At 39.0% G+C, this 23814-nt stretch overlaps 1 protein-coding gene across 2 annotated transcripts; it reads right to left on the reverse strand.

Moving 5' to 3' along the window:
• Positions 1 to 5951: 5951 nt before the first annotated feature.
• LOC135073185 (mucin-2-like) lies at positions 5952 to 19759 on the reverse strand. Of its 2 annotated transcripts, XM_063967260.1 has the most exons (9): positions 19440 to 19759; positions 18142 to 19150; positions 15664 to 16428; positions 14264 to 14415; positions 13191 to 13328; positions 12851 to 13097; positions 12227 to 12507; positions 10307 to 10489; positions 5952 to 9860 (listed from the first exon to the last, which is right to left on the reverse strand). In XM_063967260.1, the coding sequence occupies exons 2-9, from the start codon at positions 18983 to 18985 to the stop codon at positions 9777 to 9779; spliced, it is 2694 nt and encodes an 897-aa protein (XP_063823330.1). In that variant the 5' UTR covers positions 18986 to 19150; positions 19440 to 19759; the 3' UTR covers positions 5952 to 9776. The 2 variants fall into 2 exon arrangements, with proteins under 2 accessions (XP_063823330.1, XP_063823329.1); XM_063967259.1 differs by having other exon boundaries at positions 15664 to 19150.
• Positions 19760 to 23814: the final 4055 nt, after the last annotated feature.

Here is a 23814-nt window from a genome sequence, read left to right on the forward strand (position 1 = left end):
CGTATCGACCTTTTGTATCGCTACTAGTTGGCCGTACTTAAGGGGTATTTCAATTATACTTAAATATAATAACTAAAATTCTATTAACTTTTTGGATACCTACACATTAAAATAAACCTCGTTTAATAGCCTATATCTTATCTGATAATAAACTTTTAGATAAAGTTAAATTTAAAAAAAACTTAGAAGAGGAAAAACTCAGACAAGCTTAATAGTCCAGTCAATAAAGCATTATAGATAGTATAAGATCCCGCTATACAACGACCTTCACCGAGATGCTTATTTGATGAAACATATTTTATATTCAATTTAACATGTCAATAATTATATTGCTTAAGGGTTGCCTAATAAATTTCAGTCAGTTAATGATAAATTAATAATTAAAAATAGATATTTTTTTACATATTTCATCGGTTTGACTATTAAACAAACTCCATACCAATCGAAAGTATGAAGCCCATAGAATATGCAAACGTTAGGTTGCCTATTCTTTTCCAGTCATAACTCTCGGGTTGCCAGGTATAAACAGGTAAATTGATAGAGCATTTTGCACCGGTCTGATAATTTAATCAAATTTAAATGAAAATAAAGATTATTTCATTATGAACACGGTGGTATAGGGTTGCCTGCGAAAAATCAGTCCTGAATGACGGTTGTCGAATTTTGTAAAGTGAAATTAAAACTGAAAGGTGACATTTTTCGAGTAGTTGGCAACATTTGGGAAAGACGAGTTGTATGAGGCGTTTGTGTGTCTTGTCAAGAGGTATCGCTTGGGTGAAGAAATTTCTCCAGTGTTGCCATGCTTTGGGAGATTTGGTCCAAAAATGTCGAAAGTGGAAATAACGACTTCCGGTCAAAAATTTGGATGACGCCTCCTGCAAAAGGGTCGTGCAAATGATATTTGACCATTTTCATCTCGATCACCTGGCAACACTGGCAGCTACGGGGAAAAGTATTTTTTTTCGACATGGGTGTCTTTAAAGTTAAGGACGGACAGAAGGAGATATGCATAGCTGGGCACCGTTAATCAAATTGTTAACTTCGTTAATCGTTAAACCGTTAATAAAAAAATTAACTTCGTTAAACGTTAAAACGTTACATTTCACAAGATTTAACGCAAGTTAACGTTAATCGTTAATCCGTTAACACATGATAAAACGAAAAAAATAATTGTATAATTGCAAGGTTCAAATAATTTTGAAAGCTTGTATCGCGCATGGAATGTATTCCTCTTTTATGTTTGCGCTACAAGCTTTCGAAATTATTTGAACCTTGCGTAAGTACAATAATTTTTTTCGTTTTAGTACAACTGCATTTCAGAATAAAAGCTTGTTTTTAAAAAAGTTTTTAATTATTTTAATTTTATTTTACACTTTTTTGTAGTATCTCAATCTCAGAGCACCAAAGTGCTCGAAAAGACAAATCCAGCAAACCCAAACTCGATAAGTTTCCACCGTTTCGTTTAGGAATTCCTATGGCCAACTTCTGACTCCATCATCAGTACCCTGGACATCATCTAGTACTAAAGTGCTCGAAAAGACAAATCCAACGAACCCAAATTTGATGCGATGCCGCCGTTTCATTTAGGAGTTCCTATGGCCACCTCATGACTCCATCATCAGACCAGCTCAATGGTACCATAACATTGCATTGTCATCGTACTTACATAAGTATACCAAAGGACATCATCCATTTTGGTCCAAAATCAAAAGTGCCGGCCAAAAAATAAAAGTGCTGTATTTTGACAGAATACGTCCGCCTTAGCATTTATTACTATGGCACCAAAGCTGTAGCACCACTGTGCATCGTAGTATTTGAGTTCTAAAAATATATGAAACGTGGATGACTTCGATCTCAAATACCTACTATGACGCACAGTAGTGCTACAGCTTTGGTGTCATAGTAACAAATGCTAAGGCGGACGTATTCTGTCAGAATACAGCACCTTTTTTTTATTGGCCGACACTTTTGATTTTGAACAAAAAATGTATGAATCGTCGATGAATTTTAGATCTCAAATACTCGACGCACAGTGGTGCTACAGCTTTGGTGCCATAGTAACAAATGCTAAGGCGGACGTATTCTATCAGAATACAGCACTTTTTTTTATTAGCTGACACTTTTGATTTTGAACAAAAAATGTATGAATAGTCAATGACTTTTAGATCTCAAATACTCGACGCACAGTGGTGCTACAGCTTTGGTGCCATAGTAACAAATGCTAAGGCAGACGTATTCTGTCAAAATACAGCACTTTTTTTTGTTGGCCGGCACTTTGGATTTTGGACCAAAAATATATGAAACGTAGATGATGTCCTTTCAGCTCAATCGGTTGAGGAAAACTGGTCTTAAATTCAGTTGCAAGAGTTGTCCCACACACTAACAAGGTGTCGTTAGTGATCGGGTGGAAGCCCAAACGTACTTGTCAGAACGCGTTTTTCTAGCGTTTTTAGCGTGCCTGCTGTATCTTTTTGGTAAATAGTAGGTACTGGATTAACGATTAACGGACTAAGGATAATTTAACGGAAGTTAACGAGTCCGTTAACATTTTTTAAAGTTAACTTAAAAGTTAATCCGTTAATAGAAATGTTAACTTCGTTAATTAACGATTAACGGATTAACGAGTTAATGCCCAGCTATGGAGATATGGCAGAAAAAGTCCAAAAATGGGGTTTGGTCGGTTATACGACCCAAATTATGGGGAAAATCCGAAAATTCAGAAAATCAAGATGGCGACCGAGTGAGCGGCCATTTTGTAAAAAGTTTCAGATTTCTGATTTTTAAAATGCATTTTTTGGCAGTTGGCAACATTTGGGAAAGTCGAGTTGTACAGAGCGATTACGTAGTTTGCTGAGGAGTATCGTTTGGAAAAACAACATTTTCCAGTGTTGCCATACTTTGTAAGATTTGGTCAAAACATGTAAAAAATGGAAATAACGACTTTTGGTCCTAAATTTGGATGACGCCTCCTGCAAATAGGTCAAACTAATGACATTTGACTATTTTTATCTCGATTACCTGGCAACACTGGCAGTTACGGGGCCACAAAATTTTGGGACTTGGGTGGTTTTAAGGAATTGTTTCACGGGATTGGTTTAAGTTAGAAAAAAAGTAAAAATGGGTTTCGGCGCGGAAAATGGTCTAGATTAAGCGAAAAATGCAATAAGTATGGCAACACTGGAAAATGTTGTTTTTCCAAACGATACTCCTCAGCAAACTACGTAATCGCTCTGTACAACTCGACTTTCCCAAATGTTGCCAACTGCCAAAAAAATGCATTTGAACAATCAGAAATCTGAAACTTTTTACAAAATGGCCGCTCACTCGGTCGCCATCTTGATTTTCTGAATCGGATTTTTCCCATAATTTGGGTCGTATAGCCGACCAAACCCCATTTTTGGATTTTTTCTGCCATATCTCCTTCTGTCCGTCCTTAACTTTAAAGACACCCATGTCGAAAAAAAAATACTTTTCCCCGTAGCTGCCAGTGTTGCCAGGTGATCGAGATGAAAATGGTCAAATATCATTTGCACGACCCTTTTGCAGGAGGCGTCATCCAAAATTTTGACCGGAAGTCGTTATTTCCACTTTCGACATTTTTGGACCAAATCTCCCAAAGCATGGCAACACTGGAGAAATTTCTTCACCCAAGCGATACCTCTTGACAAGACACACAAACGCCTCATACAACTTGTCTTTCCCAAATGTTGCCAACTACTCGAAAAATGTCACCTTTCAGTTTTAATTTCACTTTACAAAATTCGACAACCGTCATTCAGGACTGATTTTTCGCAGGCAACCCTATGCCACCGTGTTCATAATGAAATAATCTTTATTTTCATTTAAATTTGATTAAATTATCAGACTGGTGCAAAATGCTCTATCAATTTACCTGTTTATACCTGGCAACCCGAGAGTTATGACTGGAAAAGAATAGGCAACCTAACGTTTGCATATTCTATGGGCTTCATACTTTCGATTGGTATGGAGTTTGTTTAATAGTCAAACCGATGAAATATTAAAAAAAATATCTATTTTTAATTATTAATTAATCATATCCTGGACTGAAATTTATTAGGCAACCCTTAAGCAATATAATTATTGACATGTTAAATTGAATATAAAATATGTTTCATCAAATAAGCATCTCGGTGAAGGTCGTTGTATAGCGGGATCTTAGACTAAGATGGAAAACTGTAGAACACAATTTCTGACTTCAGGACTTTATTTAGACTAGTTAGGAGGTGAACATAGCAAAAGTCCCCGCCCTTAGCCCTTGAGCCGGCGGGGAGGGGGGTTTAAAGGTGCCACTTTTCGGTTTTTCGCTTAATCCTCGGAAACTATGCGACCTAGTGACATGACTACTTTGAACCAAAAAAAGCATATTCAATTTGCTACAGATGAGATAGACAAGTTTTTCTATGAATTGTATAGTTTTTGCGGCATCTGCTCTAGAAGGTCTGTAATATTGGAAATTTTATTTTTGTCTTACTTGTTCCCATCGGGAGAAAATCGACTAAATCAACATTGAGCAATCATTCTAGACATGCAGGAGCATATTAAGCCTAGTTCCAGCGAGGGGACTACACCGTGCGTATATTTAGACGAATCACTTTGAGCCACTTTTGACTCCTCATCACTCAAAAACTACTGTGCATTAACACTTCAAATTTGGCTCATGTGTTGAGACTTGCAAGATATGCATCAGTTTCAAATTTCATAAATATGCCTCAAACGGTTCTTTAGATATTGACGTCCAAAAATCTACATGTCTGACCTATAGACCAAATTCTAACCACTTCCAGATGACCTCGAAGGTTCAAATTTGGCATCCAGAAAGGTAGTTATGTAAATACAAAGGAACAAATAAAAAACCAGTAAATTTTAACATTTCACATGTGATAGATAGATAGTAGTGCTCTAAATATCGATTTTTGAACGTCAATACCTAAATAACCGTTTGAGGTATATTTATTAAATTTGAAGCTGATGTATATCTTGCAAGTCTCAATACATGAGCCAAATTTGAAGTGTTAATGCACAGTAGTTTTTGAATGATGAGGAGTCAAAAGTGGCTCTAATTGGTTCGTCTAAATATACGCACGGTGCAGTCCCCTCCATGGAACTAAGCTTAACATGCTCCCGCATGTCTATAGTGTTTGCTCAATGTTGATTTAGTCGATTTTCTCCTGATGGGAACATGTAAGACAAAAATAAAATTTCCAATTTTACAGACCTTCTAGAGCAGATGCCGCAAAAACTATACAAGATATAGAAAAACTTGACTGTCTCACCTGTAGCAAATTGAATAAGCTTTTTTTGGTTCATAGTAGTCATGTCACTAGGACGCATAGTTTCCGAGGATTAAGCGAAAAACCGAAAAGTGGCACCTTTAAACCCCCCTCTCCCCGCCGGCTCAAGGGCTAAGGGCGGGGACTTTTGCTATGTTCACCACCTAACTAGGCTAAATAAAGTCCCGAGGTCAGAAATTGTGTTCCACGGATTTCTCTCTACACCGTCGTTAAGGCATTCATTGACTGGACTATAACTTTATTTTTGAAACATCAAAACAAACATTTTTTTTTTATAAAAATTGTTGAAAACTTAAAATTATTAATCCGTGGATCCACCTAGGACTCTATTGATACATCTGCAGCGATTCTGCATACTCAAAACAAGGGTGTTAATATCCTGTTGTAGAATACTGTCCCAGATCCTGCTAAGATGCAAGAAAAGATGGTTTTCATGCACAATATCTTCAGGGAAATTCCTAAGAGCTTTTATCTGAAGCATATCCCAGGCAACTCAATCTACGTAATTAAAGGATTAAGAATAACTAAAAACCGTAGGTTAGTTTAGCTTATAAAATCGCAGCAATGCGCTTCAGGCCGTCGGTATTCGCCGTAGGTACGAGTTATTAGTTATTCTTGTGTGTGGTAAATAAGAAAACGTTATGCTATTGAAAGATTTTATTCGATAAAATTGCGATTTATTAGGATGTCTTATAATAAGAAATGATGTCGAATTTATCAACATAAACCTGTCCAATCTGAACAAAATAAATAAAGTTCTCTTTAACTTTAATTACCAGAAAGAACCTGTTATTTTTTACAATGCTACTTAAATCTACTAGGATTATGAACCACATCATTGCAGTTGTCATAATCATAATTCATCATAACCTATACAACCTAATGCAATTATACAAAATATCTTCTCATACTGTACTTATTTAAGGTAGAAATATAATATCGTCACATTTTGTTCATTTATAAGTTAGGGCAGACTAATCGGGTTTTAAAATATAAGACTAAAATTATTTGTTTCAAGAGGGTAAATTTATGCCGCTTCATACCTCCCGTTAATGCGGAATGTGATACACGAAGTGCCAATTAGAGTCTCATCTGGTTAATGCAATCAATATGCACGCGTCAACTTTTTAAATCCGAGAAAATAGGCCTAAAATCAGGATAGTGCGTTTTAGGGTGGTCAGGTAATTTTTTGCCCACATTAATATAAAATTTGAAAGAAAATCAGATCCTTCGAACTTCCATAACGACTACAACAGATACAAAAAGATTTTATATCATTAGTTTGTTTAAGTTTTACAAATACATACATAAAATTATCACAATTAACCAATGGCTAAGTTTAAAATAAGCGATAGTTGATCATATAAAACACTGGAATAAAACATAATGGTAGAACATTGCTAGAAGTTATATAAATTATTCAAAACAATGTTATTAACAAGTATCAACTAAGCACTGCGTTTCGAAGTGTGACAGGTTATAAAGCAAACGAGTGGTGATAATACAGTTTTCACTTCGAATAGGCCACATAACTTACAGATAGTTGCTAAATTAAATAGTAAATAATTTGGAGGTAAACTTGATCGCGTCGTAACATGAAAATACAAAGCAAAATATGCTAAAAATAGCATTGAAATAATTTTAACGAATTATCATTCATTTTTATTTAAAACTTCTGTATGTTATATTCAATTACCCTACAGGAAGACTATTTTAAATGAATGTTCACATATTTTAGAACCATCCTGTATGTATGTTATACAATATTAAGTATTATTACAGCAAATTCAAAATAGAAAGAATTGAAAAACTAATATTTTGATAATAAACAGTAAAGTTAACTATAATAAACAAACTTAAAAGTTATTTACAACAATAGAGATCCTCAATCTACATTGTATTGTGCTGCGGTATGACTAAAACCAACCTAACCAGTCGTCTGAATAGTGAAGGCCCGTCTGGCTGACCGTGGACTTAGTAGCGATCGCTACTAAAGAGCACCACGGACATTATTTACAGTAATTGAAATAATATAAATATTCCAATAACATAAAAAAATATCAGTAAATACAGTACGACACAATAGTCTTACAACAATAGTCTGCAGTGGACAGAGACAGTCAAACCACAGAAGTAATACTCAAAGAAATTGTGCCGTATTATGCTGCAAAATATTTGACTCTTGAAACTAATGACCAATTTTATGATTGCATGTCGGGTTTTATAGCGCTAGAAGGATAGAAATGATGAAATATAATATAATTTTAAAACATCTGAGTATTTACATAGTCTGATGTAAAGTTAAAAGTATTCACAACTTTGCGCATACTCTAACTGATAGACGGTGTCCGTGGCACAGCGGATATTACGTATAAAACTTTCAACATTTCCCTATTCAAAAGTAGAAAAACACATAATAAAAACATTTCATTCAAAGAATTTACATTAATCATTCTTGAACTATGAACAACGATTTGTGTTGACATTTTACAATACAGTGAAAATAAACATAAGAATAACTAATAATCTCCTGACCGGCACTTTGTTGAAATTTACTCAAAGCAAACTCTTTAATCTTCTTTTTTTACCGTGGACAAAAGCGGTTTATTTACGCCTTAAGCCTTGTAACGATGGTAAATCCACTTGAACACGATGGCGAATGAGTGACTCATGACACTGATCATAGCTAAATAGAGTTATTGAATAACTGTTATTGATGTATTTATTTATACCATACGAAGCATTATTAGTTATTCTTATGGATCAAGTTAAAATACTAGTAGATCTCAATATTGTACTTTCAACAATATAATAATGTATTGATAAATAAGTTTCTCTATACCAACTTCTATATTGTACAATCATACAAAAAGTCTCGAAATTGTCGTTTTATTTAACGTCTAGTCATTTGACAACAATAAACTGCTCTGTATTACGTTCCTTTCTTATACTTGGTCAATTTATTGCTTGATGATAATTTCTTTTATTAGGCCACATTAAGGAAGTGATGGATCATACAAATAACATTAAGTAATTCATAAGAAGCTGTCGCCCGTCGAAGCATAAGCAAGCGCCAGACAGTGTAAGTAGTTCTACCAACGAATTCTGTACAATTGGCTTCAAACAAGCTGATAAAAATGTTTGACTTATCTCTTTCTCTCGGATACTATGTGTATGAGTAAGAGATCGATAGGACTGTAATATACACAAATAAAATGTAAAATAAATTTCAAGACGGTTTCTTAGAAAATTATAGCACTAATAAAATTTAAGTGGCATCGGCTTATTTGAAGCAAACTATAATTGACATAAAACTGTCACATGACTTTTAACTCTAGACAGCTTATCACTGTAGGCCTAAGATGCGCGCCGTGATAATTTTTATCGACGTCAATTTGTATGGGAAAAATCGATAAAATAGCGTGATAACGGCCTATCACGGCGCGCATCTTAGGCCTACTGGAGTCGTCAGTTACTAGTCCCCTGGTCTGATAGCTCATATGGATACAGTAGACCAAACCCAGATCATAAAGATGTTACAATAAAAAGTAAAAAAATAGTATGTAGCGGCCATTATGATTAGCAGCCATTATGCAAAGCTGTAAAACCCAACCATAAGAGCGGGTAAAGAGATCTGGGTCATTTACGTAAGGGCGTGTAATAGACATAAACCGCCCCGTAGGTAGTCAGCGTCAAATAGTTCGTTACACCCAAAGCGGCGAAAAAGTTGACAACAACCTTATTCCAGTAGCAAAGACGTGTTACGAACTTATTGGCTACTTTGGGTGTCACGAACAGATTAATAACTATGGGAACTTCATGATGCCACGAGTCAATGAGGGTTTTCGCGAATGAAAGATCCGCTAGATGGCGGGACGTGGATGTGGGGTCTGACTGCTGCGTGATTGGTGGATTTTGACATATCTGTCAATGTCATGTCAAAAATAACCAATCATGCAGCATTTGGACCTCGCGTCTACATATTGCCATCTGGCGGATTATTCATTCGCGAAAACCCTCATTGACAGCACCCATCTACAATCTACATAATATACTGCCTTATGTATTGTGCCCTAAAATTAATATGGTACCCATTTTCGATACTAGACACTGTCAACTTTTATAACCACCGTTTTTATTTTATTACTCAGTTTGGTACAAAAATAACAACTGTCAGAGCAGCTGATTCGCCTTAGGGAGTATTAATATCCATCACCACGTTGCCATTTAAAAATAACAAAATTTAATTGTGACACAACGAGTTTCTCAATCGCAATCCCGTTTTAGTCCGCACGTCTAAAGCTCGCACAAAATTAACAATTATCCTGTCCCGTTTTGTAAAAAATATGTTTTTTAAATGCTAATACGTCGTATAATAAAATACAAAAACAATTAGATATACATACAGCACTTATTTCACAGGTATCGTGTGGGAGGGGGGAAGGGATGGAGGGGGTGGTGGGGTTACATGTGCCTGCCCAGCACTTGCCTCAGCTTCCGCTCCCACGCCTCCGCCTCCGCCCACGCGTGTCTTACGTCGCGGAATAACTGGAACACCACACGAATAATATTACGCAACTGACACATCACGCAACTAAAATATATGAAATCACAGAAATTGTATTACAATTCCTGTTCTAGTCTTTTCTTTGAGCACTACATACAAGGTGGAAACGATAAGTGATCTTACTCGATTATTTCTAAACTACACAAGATATCGAAAAAACTGGTTACTGATCCTGAGTGTTCCACGAGCACTATCAAACGGTATCGGTAATAATAGGTTAAAAAATACATTTAGTAACACACACATAGTATTTCGTCGTTTCCACCCTGTATAGTGCCATTTATAAAGGCATAAGTAAGAAAAACTTACGAACGATATTTTTAACAAACAGATTTATCATGCATAATATTGATCAAGTGAAAATATCGACGTGCAAACTTATGAAATAAATAATTTATCTACCAGAATGAAAATGTAATAAACTCACTTGTGATAGCCAGACTTCATCTGCCAATAATTCGTTAAGGATTACTGTGGTGTCTTTACTGGGGTTCTGCATTCTCTTCTCAGCGACTCTTTTACTGCACTCCGCATACATTAGGTACTTCTGATGTGATATTCTTGAGTATAACTGTACCCTTCCACAACACGATGCACACACTAAGAATTCCTGTAAGCAAATTATGTTTTCATTATTTTCTAGTCCTTTAGGTGGGTTACCTATCTTTTGATAAAGTAAATGTCACACTTCTAATCAAATTGGTCCTGCAAATCGCGAGCGTAAATAGGCTTTTAAGATGTGTTACACTTTGAGATATACGCCCCTAAATAAATATATCGTAAGCCACGCCCACACACTGCACAGGATCCAACGATAAGAAGTAACTGGACTGCTGGTACAATAATGGGCCGCAATTAGCAACGCCGGTCTCTAGCCGTGTCTAGCGAGCGCGCTTTTAGTTACGCCCTAGTACGTCTTACTATTAGCCACGCCCACTTTTGGCACAGTCCCTACAGTCCGTAAGGGCGCTAACGTTACGAGGTATAGGGCGTCGACTCGTCTCGTTTCGCAGAGACGTTTTCTGTTGCAATAATCCAATAAATTTCGAGTGAGTATTGAGTTACACTAACCTTCTCATACGCCAATCTCGCGTCTGGTTTCATAGGCTCCAACGTTTACAGGGTTGTAAGGCGGTCCATAGAGTAACAGCCTCGCAACAGCGGCTACGCTGAGCCCAGGCCACGTGCCTACAGCCGCGTCTAGAGTGGGCGTTGGAGTACGCCTTAAGTGTGTCTTACTTTAAGCCACGCCCACTTCTGGCTGACTGGTTCGTTTCGTTGCAACGAGTAGACATCACATGCGCCTGCGTCGTATCGAGTCTTCTGCTGGAATATTAGCAAGGTTTCTATGCGCGTCACTGACCTTTTCGTACGCCAATCTCGCATCTGGTTGCACAGGCTCCAACGTAGCTGGGTTGTAAGGCTGCCCGTAAAGTAACAGCCTCGCCACAGCGGCTCGCGAGCAGGCGCGACACACGCCAGCTCCAGCGGCTACGCTGAGCCCAGGCCACGTGCCTACAGCCGCGTCTAGCGAGTGGGCGTTGAAGTACGCCTATAACAGTGTGTCTTACCTTTAGCCACGCCCATTTCGTGGCTGACTGGTCCGTTTCGTTGCAACGAGTAGACATCACATGCGCCTGCGTCGTATCGAGTCTTCTGCCGGAATATTAGCAAGGTTTCTATGCGCGTCACTGACCTTTTCGTACGCCAATCTCGCGTCTGGTTGCACAGGCTCCAACGTAGCAGGGTTATAAGGCTGTCCAATGTCCATAGAGTAACAGCCTCGCTACCGCCGCTCGCGAGCAGGCGCGACACACGCCAGCACCAGCGGCTACACTGAGCCCTGGCCACGTGCCTACAGCCGCGTCTAGCAAGTGGGCGTTGAAGTACGCCTATAACAGTGTTTCTTACCTTTAGCCACGCCCATATCTGGCTGACTGGTTCGTTTCGTTGCAACGAGTAGACATCACATGCGCCTGCGTCGTATCAAGTCTTCTGCTGGAATATTAGCAAGGTTTCTAGGCGCGTCACTGACCTTTTCGTACGCCAATCTCGCGTCCGGCTGCACCGGCTCTAACGTAGCAGGGTTATAAGGCTGTCCATAGAGTAACCGAGAGCAGGCGCGGCACACGCCAGCCCCAGCGGCTACGCTGAGCCCAGGCCACGTGCCTACAGCCGCGTCTAGAGACTGAGCGTTGGAGTACGCCTTTAACAGTGTCTTACTTTTAGCCACGCCCATTTCTGGTTGACTGGTCCGTTTCGTTGCATCAAGTAGACATCACATGCGCCTGCGTCGTATCAATTCTTTTGCTGGAATATTAGTAAGGTTTCTATGCGCGTCACTGACCTTTTCGTACGCCAATCTCGCGTCTGGTTGCACAGGCTCTAACGTAGCAGGGTTATAAGGCTGTCCATAAAGCAACAGCCTCGCCACAGCGGCTCGCGAGCAGGCGCGACACACGCCAGCCCCAGCGGCTACGCTGAGCCCAGGCCACGTGCCTACAGCGGCGTCTAGCGAGCGCGCGCCGCCTCCCGCCGCGGTGGCGCCGCCCGCGCTGCAAGATACGCGCGCTCGCATCGTCTCCGTTACTTCGTCGACCGTTTTGACGTTCGATAGGAAGTACTCGTCTGGAAATAAGCATTTTTATTTTTCAATGTATTTTTTCGTTTATGGCCAGTTCTGGGATATTACGGCCCACAGAGTGACCTCCCAATGAATTCCGCCAGTCTCTAATTTTGACAGTCCTCCCAGGTTGTCTCAAAATTAGCACGTCACATTGACATCGGAGGCAGAAGAGCTCCGATGTCACTGTGATATACAAATTTTTGGACAGCCTGTTTAATACCTGAATTAATTAATAATATTACTATAAAATGAAATTGTAGTCTTTAACTCCAGCTCTAACAGAAAGATTTGCATGATAATCTATGATGTAGTTATAGTAAATATTAAAATATTAACACATCTTACCTTGTTCTTGAAATATTTCAGTAAGAAAATTGGGGTCCAGTGCATGGGAAATCAAAGTCTGTATGTAGACTTCGAAATTTTCCTGGTACATTTGAGTTTCTAACATTCTTTTTTCTATAAAACTACAATCGTCAAATGGCAGTTCACTCCTAACTAATTCTACTATTGTTTCCAAATGAGATTGTGTACGCACTTTCACTGGAACTTGAGTGTACAACTTTTTATTTTCAGGATTCCATGCTGCATACTGTGGAGGAAAGTTATAAAATATTGCAAAAATTCATCAACAATGAACATAAAACAATTAATATACATTATGTGTTAGTAATAAACTACTCACCGTAGAAATATTTCTGTACAAAACTTTACCGTTTTCTTCAAAAGGCTCATACTTTTGTAACAACGTCTTACCATCTACTCGCCAAATAGCTGGCCACATTTCATTAAGTTCACTTTTTATTGCCACGAATTCACCAGACTGTAAAAATAGTGTACATATTCATACAACGTTTACAGGGAAATTATTTGATACTTCTCGATCGCTATTTATAGTAGATATGCGAACGAGAGCTGCTGTACCCTGAGCACGAATAAATATCGTTTTCGTTAGGTTATGGTAATCAGTTTTTTATATGAAACACGAGTGCCACTACGGTTGTATAAGGAATATAATAAATAATAATAAATCTTTGGACAATTTCACACAGCGCCAGCTAGCCCCAAAGTAAGCAACTCAATGCTTGTGTTATGGGTGCTAACTTAAAGGATATACTACTTATAAATATACTTTTTTTTTTTATTAAATACATACATATCATACATATTTATACCCAGACCCGTCACAGAAATTAAAATTCATCATTTCAATTTCTGCCCGGCCGGGAATCGAACCCGGGACCTCTCGGCATAGTAGTCCGTTCTGAACCACTACACCAAACGGCCGACGAACGAATACGATTGCTATACGACTGCGGGTGTAATCGTGCTCAGGGTACTGTTAGCTATTATTTAAAGCTCACGTAGAAACTAATGGTTTACCTATTTTTTTCTTTATTTGTATGTAGGCTTTATTTGACACTATGCAATCATTTAGCTTACGAGTGCGAAAAAAATGTATAGCAATGCGTATACGATTTGTGCAATTTAGTATCGTATTGCATTTTAATAATGTCGTATGCAAATAAGAATTTTAATGGTTCAAAAATGTGTCTGGCAAAAACTGTAGGTATCCAAAGCTGCACAAAAATCAGTAATAATTAGAACCCTAAAGTAGACGAAGTGTGCGATTACACTGTCCTTTCGTTAGAGGGCTCTGTTCTGTACTATGCAGTTACCTTTTGTAGAACTAACTAAATGCTTCCTCCAAGGTCAAGAAATGTGACTCAGGCATTCGCCCTTTACTGTGATATTTACCTGATAAGGCATTTCTTCTATTGGTCTATTGTTGTCAATTTGACCCGCATTGGAGATTTGCTGATGAGATTTTATGTGTTGCAACTTTCTGCTGGCGTTTTCGTTGTCCGTTCCGTAGATGCCATAGCCCAAGCTCGCCGCGTGTGCAGAAACTATAAATTATAAGCTTTTATTTAGTTTGAATTTAAAAATATCAATTTCAAAACGCATTTTTACTATTCCATCACCACCCACCTATTATTTGTTTTGTAGATACTAATTGTTACGTATTATTCGATTTCTACAGTAAGTTTTAAAATTTTTAACTGCACCTTTGGTGGTTTATAATATTTTAATTTCAAAAAAACAAAATAAAAATAGAAGGTAGGGTGGTTCAGAGGCTATAAAGTTGCATTATATTTACCTGGTATATCTCACAATAGTATTGTTCATACTGTGTAATGATACTAAAGGTGGGAAAGGTTGGGATTGGGAGGCCAAATGATGAACTTGTCATCATCATCATTGCGATAACATGTACACAATACAGACAAATATTTTTCAAAGTGGTTTCAAGATTATTACTGAATAAATTCAAACAAGATATTTTACATATTAATACAATGTACATGTTATCCCTATGTCGGCGAAATGAGGGGTGCTACCAGGAATAATTACAAATTAAAATTATTTAACACATCATCAGTAATATACTCGTGTTTATTTTAGGTCTCCTCCTATTATACAAAATTATTTACATAAAATATTGAGAATTGTGCATAAACAAATAACAATTAAATAGAAATACAAAAAAAACTTATGTTCAGGGCATGGCCATCTAATACATTATTTTGCACTTACTTGTAGCTGTCATATTATTATGCAATTCATTTCCTCCTTATAATATAAAAATCACTTTCAGCTAAAGAATATGCATACACTATAGTAAGTACCTCCTAAACTCAAATACTGTAAAATACAATACAATATATTTATATATACAACAGACACCCACTGGTATTAATTCCATAAAAAAATATACCACAATTTTGGAATTATTAATGGTAGCACCCCTTCAATAGCGAGTATGACAAGAGTCACAAATACTACAATTTACAATAAAATGGCACTAATAATGTGTCATTAACAACAATGTGAGTGAAATCTTGTTACAGACTAACCCTAAAATATCAACCTCTACTAAGATAGGTACATCACATTTTCTTCATAGAAATTATTTACAAATTAATAATCATAGATTTCATCTAATAAAAAATTTACATTATCACAGTTAAAATGTAACAAGTTTTCACGGCACTGCCTAAGCGGCAGCTAGCTTGCTCCTGTCATACAAGCTTCAGGGCTAGCTCTTCACCATCGCGCTCTACTTCTTAAGTGGAAATCTAATAAATTGAACGCACCTTCGTCAGGCTGATGTTGGTAATAGTATTGTTGCTGTGGCGCTGCCTGCAGCGAGGCCACGGGCGGCGGCGCAGGCGGTCGTGGCTTCTTAGGCGCGGCCGGCTGAGGCGCTACGACGGCCGACGGCGTCGGCTTGTTCATTGTCGTCCGGCCCTTCTTGCCTTTGTCGTTCAAAGGCGTACTAGGCACGTTAAGGACAGGCTTGTTCAGCCTTCTCGCTTCCTCCTCTGCGTCATAGGCAGACTCGTCGCTACCGTCGTATTTACGTTTTCTATCCTTATTCAAATTATAATAACGCGGATCGTCCAACTCTACACCTTTCGATTGTGAACCGAGTAGATTAGCCGCACCATGTAATTGGTTAGCACCCAACAAGCCTGCTGAACTCATATTTGAACTCATAGGATTGCTCAACGGCATACCCGAGTTTAAAACATTAGGCGAGCCCATGGCGCCATTGGAACTTTGCTGCGAATCACACTTATTGTGATCGTTTTGCGAGTACGGTTTATTATTTGTATTGCTATTGGTGTTTGTTCTCGACCAAGTCGACTTTCTGGCGCCTCTGCCGGCCGGCGGTGGAGATGTATCCCGCTCTCCTTGAAGGAATTTCAAATAAGAAGCCATGAACCCTGAACCGGGGCCCGTGACTGGGACATTGAATTTTTTTTCCATTATTTTTGAAGTAGTGTCTTGTGAAGTGCTGTTTATGTTCGGCTGCTGTGAAGTGGGTGCTACCGAAGATGCCGTATTTGCCCGTTGTTCTGCAAGGAAACCAAGTTCTTCCTCTATATTAGGTACTACCACCTTAGGCTGTTCCTCTTCACGTGTTTCAGGCGTAGAAAAAGATGACGAGGAAGCCGAAGGTGGTGTCTCACTAAATGACGAAAGTGGTGTTAACTCCACGGAAGACTGGAAATCAGGATGGGGTCCTAGATGAAAGGGCGGGAAATATGTTAGTGCATGTCCATGAGGCATAGCTAATTGGTGTTGGTTGGCGAAGTTCGTGGCGTGTAAGGAAGCTTGGGACCCAAAAGCAGATGTGCCAGGAAACATTTTGGGTGGAGGAGGTGGAAGGTTCCATCTTTCAAAATCAAAATAGCTACCATTTTGCTGTTGATTACTGGTTGAGCTATGTGCTGGAGGAGGTATCCTATTTGCCAAGTAATCTGCCATTACAGCATTTGATATCTCATTCATGTTTGAATGAGAAACCGGTTTTTCCGTGCTCTTTCGACGCGGAATCGATTTACTTGATGAAGGGGTGGTTGGATTTTGACTCTTAGTAGTTTTTGCTTCTTGTAATTGACAACTTTGTTGTAAACTTTGTAAATTTTTCACTATTGTCATGGGATCACCTCGACAGCTAGATAGATCTTGTAAAGCAACATTGTTAGCATCAAAATAAGTATGGGGTTTATCAGTTAAGTTCAGTCTATGGGTTGATGATTGACTCTGAGGGGCAGGTTCTTCAGCATGAGTATTTTCAGGCAGACTCGTGCCATTATTGTAACTGTTAGTACTGCTATTACTAGTATATTTTCTGGATGACTGACGGTCATTTTCCCAGCAGCTTGAATTGGAAGATTGAGTTTGGTTGCGCTCATACCTATTTTCAGAATAATTTTTACTCTGTTCAATACCAAGAGCTCTGGTTATAACAGAGGGGTATGCCACTTGACTGTTCTGTGACGGCGGCCGAGTAACAGACGCGTCAAGTGGCGATCGCGGAGCTGTGCTGTTAGCTTTGTTATAGTGATCCCCATGTTGCTGGGGAGAATTTATAGAATTCATTGGACTATGATACATAGGATAGGCAGGACTAGACCCATGGCCCAATGGTGATGTCTGGGCAGGAGCTTGTGAAGGACTATTCCTTCTAGCAACTACTACACCACAATCGGGACCATTTTGAGAACTGCTACTTGAATAGCCAGTATCTGTACTAGAACTACTTTTTGCTCTTACATGATAATCTGTCTCAACATTATTGCCACTCTGATAATGTCTAAAGCTAGACCCTTGAGTAGTGTATTGTGAGCTGCCAATTCTGTTTGATTTAGAGGAGCTACCACTACTATAACTTAATCTTCCAGGAGCATCCATTATAGAATAACTTATGGGAGAAGATTGAGGTTGCAGTTTATCATTTGATTCACAACTCTTTCTTTGATCATTACTTAATTCTGGATAAATTTTGCTTTGTGCTTTAGTTTGCACTTGGGGAGGTTTAGATGTAGGAGAAACAAAACTACTGGTACTAGTACTGCTAGTAGGGGGGCGTGTTGTTTTATCACTACTTGTGCTTTTGGGAGACTGGGAATTGTATATTGATGAAGAAGGTCTGGAAGTTATACTGGAGGAAGGTCGGTAATCTTTGCTGGGAGGAGTAGAGGATGATGTCACAGGTGGAGTTGACACAATACACGATTGTTGGGAATGAGCAGTTGTACTTGCAGAACTTGAATATGACTTACTTCCAGCATAATCCTGCTGCGATGAAAGTTGACCACTCTTTGCACTGCTTGTACTATATGAATTATCAGTCTGATTTCCAAATGATGACGGAGATTGAAAAAATGTTGATGATGATGTTGACGATGCTGGCTGTTTCGATGCAGTCGCTGGTGAGCCAGACCTATTGCTCTGTTTAGCTGCACTAGAAATCTGGGAGTTAAGATGATTATTTAAAGTCTGAGCTGCAGCAAAGTTAAAGTTTTCGTATGATGAAGCTTTTGTTGTTGCTGGGCTCGGTGAAGACGGCACAACACTTTCGTGAGGTAATATTCCAAAAGGACTTGGAAGTTGATTGTTTCCTTGCCAACTTAATCCAGCTGTACTGCCAGGGGTTGATGGCTGGTCAAAAAAGGAAGTTCCTTGTGCAGCTAGTGTTTGATGGGAGTAATTTTCCCTTAGAGAAGATAGCTCTGTTTCTACTGAAGATTGCTTAGATGCAGCCGCAGCTTGTGCTATTACTTGTCGATGTTGTGCCTGAAGAGACGAACTGTAATGCGCAGGTTTTGGGTTGGCATGATGAAACAATGGTGAGAACACAGCATCATAGCCCACGGCAGGTGGAGAAAGGAATCCCCCTGGATTGAAGGGTGATGCAGTTGATGAGCCAAGCTGTCCTGCTAACGATGCTGTAGTATGTGCAGCTTGTAGCAGCAGTTGGCTTGTAGTAGACGGCACTGACTGGCTGCCTAATCCTGAGCCACCACTTGCAAGGTGGTGATGGAAATCCCCACTCGCAGCACCAGCCTGGACCCCTGCTAGCCGATTGTAAGAAGCATATGCTGACCATGGTCCTACTGGATCCATTACCACCTCCGTGATGTGATGTTTAGTGTCAATGTATGTATTATGTCAATAGTCCACACTTTCATCCATAGTTTGTACACATGAAATCTATTGTATTACCACTAAATCCGAGCACTAATAGTCATCTTGACTTTGTTATTCGATCTTCACTGACAGAAAACACCCCTGAAAAGAATAGAGGACATTAGCAATTACAGAACAATACATCAATAAAATGATCTTATTGGAAATGCTCAAATACTGAAGAATATCTAAAATATCGTCACTTTCATTAAAACATCTGTCATAAATAAAGAAAAACATTATTTTTAGAGAGACATCAACACTGCAACCATGTATTGATATAAAAATACCGCCGCTTCGCCATGGAAGCGTCAAGGGGCATGGAACAATACAGCGAATCGTTTTGTACAAATAGTTATTTCTAAGACTGCATTTGTGTAAAGAAACATACCATCGCCTTTAGTTTCAACAATTATTTATCAATGTGGTTTCAGGGGACGCTCACACGACAGATAACATCATAAATATGGCCTCGCTAGGACTCTTCGAGTGGTCGCTGCGACGGGTTTTGTCTATTGTGAAACGAAACTCCACTCAAGTCTTGTGATACAAACAACAGTCCACTTTGTTCTTAACACTTTGTTAATATTATTGCTACGTTTCTGTAAGGTTATCAATGTTAAAAGGTACCGATTACTTTATTTACAAGTAGAAATACGACAACGTTTCGCCTTTCACATTAATCGCCGCCATCTTACTTGTCGAATGTCTGTCGGTCGAACAACCGCACACAACAAGCGAAACAGCGCCATCTAGATTGGTATTTTTAATAAAAAAAATATAAATTTAACGATATTCGTAAACATAATCAGATTTTTTCAAAAATTTTAAAACAACAAAGACGTCTATTTTTTCCCAATTAATTTGTTCTCTGCAACAACAAATAAAAATAAGCATAAAACAAACAATAACAGTAATAGCGTTATTGTTAAAATAACGATACATAATAACGTTTTTAGGTTAAGTTCAACTTCCTCCTCCTCCTCTTCGATAAACTAACTTGAATTTAACTAAATCAAAAAAGAAGAGAACCAAAGAGTAAATTACTTCGGAGAACTCCGAAAAAATCGCAAGGGAAGAAAGGTGAACTTTGCAATAATTTATATTCAATGGCCTATTTTTGGCATTAGCATTATTATGCTAGGTACCGATTCTGCTTCAAGTCACATTTTCCAAGTTCCGCTAGCAAGCTGGCTCTAACTACTTACTACACGGTACAGACTCCATGCAAACATTTTTTTCCTAATAACCCAACGCCAGCGTATCGCTGTTTAAGCGGTTTGAGGAACGAGAACGAGATAAAACCTGTTTCTATTTTTCATTCGGGCGACCCCGCCCCTCACAGTAGTCACTGCGTAATGGTGGCTGGCTGGTGGCTTTAACCATCATTCAAACCGTTGTTTGTGTGCCACCAAACTTGCTAATAACACTAGGGCAATAATGGTATAGGAGTACCACAGAGCAAAGTAATAAGGAGTACCTAGTTACAACAACATGTATGATAATTGTATTTCAACTACTTACTCCTAGCCATTCGCGTTCCCACACATGTCTCGTATATTGAACCTACCTACTTATGAAAGTAATTTTGTTTTCGGCTCAATCCGTTATTCGTAATTTTTGCTTGGTAGGCTTAGATAGAAGTTGGTAGGTATGAGTAATGAATGAAAGAGACAAAGAGCACTAACGACTTTTTGGGGGATGCGTCATGTTTCGAGTTCAGACGATGAATTATTTTAATAATAATCCCGTTGTCCCCTCACGATTCAGCACATTAATCCAGCGGTAGGTACGGCGGGGTTCGAACCCACGTTCCTCAGATCTAGATTTGGCCAGTCCGACATCGACACCATTGGGCTTGTCACTTCAGAATCTTAGAACGGAACGGTCCTAAGGTTAATTGGAAGAGAATGCCATATGGCATTAAGTTCGTCTTTTGTATCCTATTCTACGCACAGATTAGAGAGTATTCTACGTGCAAATAAAATATCTGTGAAAGTTTGTGATGGATTTATTTCTCTTTCACGTAAAAACTACTGAATGGATTTTGATGAAATTTGGAATAGAAATGAAAGGGAAACACATAGGATAGTAGGGAATTTAGTGCAATGATTTGTATGGAGACCCCTCCACTTTGGTATAGAAGACTCATTTTTGCAACAGTGGTTCTTAGGGTGCTCCTGAGTGGATTTCCGTCGGTAGACATCGGGAGCCCCCCCTGTGGTAGCAGGGGGAGGGGGGGCAAGTTTCCTTCCGCCGCGCTTCACTTTAAGGCCCATATCTTCAAAACTATGGATATTAAGGCAAGTGCGGTATCATTTTCGGATAATTAAAGGATGGCGAATTCATTTCTAGAACAAACTTTTTGCCTTTTCATACAAAAAAATAGAAATATTGAGTAAAATTCACAAAATCCAAAAAGTATTTTTTTAAATAAACGTCGTTTACTTTTAAACCACTGGAGATAATCTAATAAAAAAAATATGACCTGAAAGCTACATTTATCAGGATTATAAAAATACAACATTGTATGGTACTTTTTTCACAAAAAGTAGGTGAAAAAAATTTTTTCTTCAGGACACAGCGGGCGAATTTTATTGCGCATCGGAAAAAAATATTTATTTTATCCATGAATTCATACTATTTGGTTCATAAGCAAGCAAGGATTATTATTTTAGAATTTATTTAGAGTTGCTGGCACATCAATCTACCATAATTTGTATTTTTTCGTCAATTGATTTTGAACTCTATGTGTGAGACATAAGGTTGAAAATAGCTTAAATACATTTTAATATTGAAAAGATCATAAGAAGAAAGCACTAAATAAAGAACTTTAATTTGTCTAAACGTCTTAATGATTATTATTATTTTAATTAACACTTTTATTTCTAAATACTATTGTACCAGTGATTTAACGGAAAGGTAAGTGTGAGGAAAATGAGGTTTCACAATCATAGTACGGGAGATATTTTTAGCACAAAGGTTACGGCTGTGACCGTTTTAGTTGTTTTTTTCAGACAGCACCAGCTTCTGCACTACTTCTTGCACTTACATCTCACCATTTCCAGGCAAGCCTCGGCAGCTACGGGCAAACCGGTCCATGTAGGCTCCATCTTGCTATCGACTCTGGTCCACCCCCAACCAGTCGGGTAAAGGGAAGACTCGAGTCGGTTGCTTGCACCTGATCCTATACGCGAATCCCTTGATATACTGCCAGTAGCCAAGGCTGATACAAAGCTGCTGCTGCTGTCTGGGTTATCTTATGTAGGGCCTAAGCTAAGCTAAGCTAAGCTAGGTCTAAGCGTAGGCCACAGCGACCCATTAGGATCTTTATACTTCATTTTTTTATTCCCTATCATCCAAAAAAATCCTATCCATTAGGTGAATTAAGCGTCTGAGTGAAAGCCTTCTAAGTCTTCTGATGCCGGATATGCTGACTCAAGCAGACCCATCCTTACAGTATTGATTCATGGACCCCACATGTATTCCACATGCTCGAGAGCTGTCTTCTGTTGTTAGGCCCATTTTGTGGGACATGTGGTTCGTTCCATAATGCCCAGTTTGCGTCCAGTTTGCGTACCAGTAATTGCATGGGCTTACCTTTTATTTGCGCTTAATGAGTTTTCTCCTTGACCCTGTGTTTACCTTTAGGAATGATTTGGAGAGGCTTATCTTATATCGTTGGAGCTTTCCCATTCAGCACTGTGCTTCTTGGATATGGCCATATTATGGCCATGAGGTATGCCGTTAGATAAAGGTAAGTATCAGTTCTGACCCAATAGGTATCGCCTCTGACCCTAGTTTCGCTAGACTGTCGGCTCTCCCATTGCATTTGATCCGTGTATGTCCAGGTATCCCACATCAGGGACACTTTTATGCCTTCCAAGTTTGTTCATCTTTAAGATTGCATTTAGAATCTAGACTCAACCTTCACTGAGGCGATGGCTTTTTGTTTGAGTGCTGCCTGGCTGTGGATCAGGATGTAAATATTGCGTTTTTTACACCCCTGTTCTTTAGTGCACACATATTATAGCGTAGAATTCAGCTTGAAACACTGTAGCAAACCTCTTTAAGCGTTCACTATGTTCGAAGTGTTTACAGTAGACGCCCGTTCCCGTTCTCAAGGCCATCTTTGCAGTGGCGGCGTAAGTCCTAAGGCACCCCCTGGTAACCCCCACGATTTTGGAGTTACCTACCGATTCCAAGATTGAAAGACCATGACATAGGCCGCGGACTTGCTATGCAGATGCGCCAGTGAGTACTAATCTGTGCGACATGTGTCACCCTCTGATGCTTGGCACCCGGGGCAGCCCGCCCCCTCCTACGCCGCTACTGCATCTTTGAGCTGTCAGTAAACCAGATTAGGCTGTTCTGTTGGGATTTTGGTCCTCTTTTCTAGTCGTCCCTTGTTCAAGATCTATCCACTTACTTATTAGATCAATCCAAGGGGTTCGCGTATAGGATTAGTTGCAAGCAACCGACTCAGTCTTCCCTTTACCCGACTGGTTGGGGGTGGACCAGAGCCGATAGCAAGATGGAGCCTACATGGACCGGTTTGCCCGTAGCTGCCGAGGCTTGCCTGGAAATGGTGAGATGTAAGTGCAAGAAGTAGTGCAGAAGCTGGTGCTGTCTGAAAAAAACAACTAAAAAGGTCACAGCCGTAACCTTTGTACTAAAAATATCTCCCGTACTATGATTGTGAAACCTCATTTTCCTCACACTTACCTTTCCGTTAAATCACTGGTACAATAGTATGTAGAAATAAA

The sequence above is a fragment of the Ostrinia nubilalis genome, chromosome 7, assembly GCF_963855985.1.
Source record: "Ostrinia nubilalis chromosome 7, ilOstNubi1.1, whole genome shotgun sequence".
Classification (NCBI taxonomy): Eukaryota; Metazoa; Arthropoda; class Insecta; order Lepidoptera; family Crambidae; genus Ostrinia; species Ostrinia nubilalis.

Bases quoted from the DNA above. Each gene is read 5' to 3' on its own strand.
- LOC135073185 (XM_063967259.1), bottom strand. From the start codon at position 18,985: ATGGATCCAGTAGGACCATGGTCAGCATATGCTTCTTACAATCGGCTA. The intron at 14,416-15,663 runs GTGCGTTCAATT...TATAATTTATAG, and splicing joins CCAACATCAGCCTGACGAAG to TTTCTGCACACGCGGCGAGC. The intron at 13,329-14,263 runs GTAAATATCACA...CTATTTTTACAG, and splicing joins TAGAAGAAATGCCTTATCAG to TCTGGTGAATTCGTGGCAAT.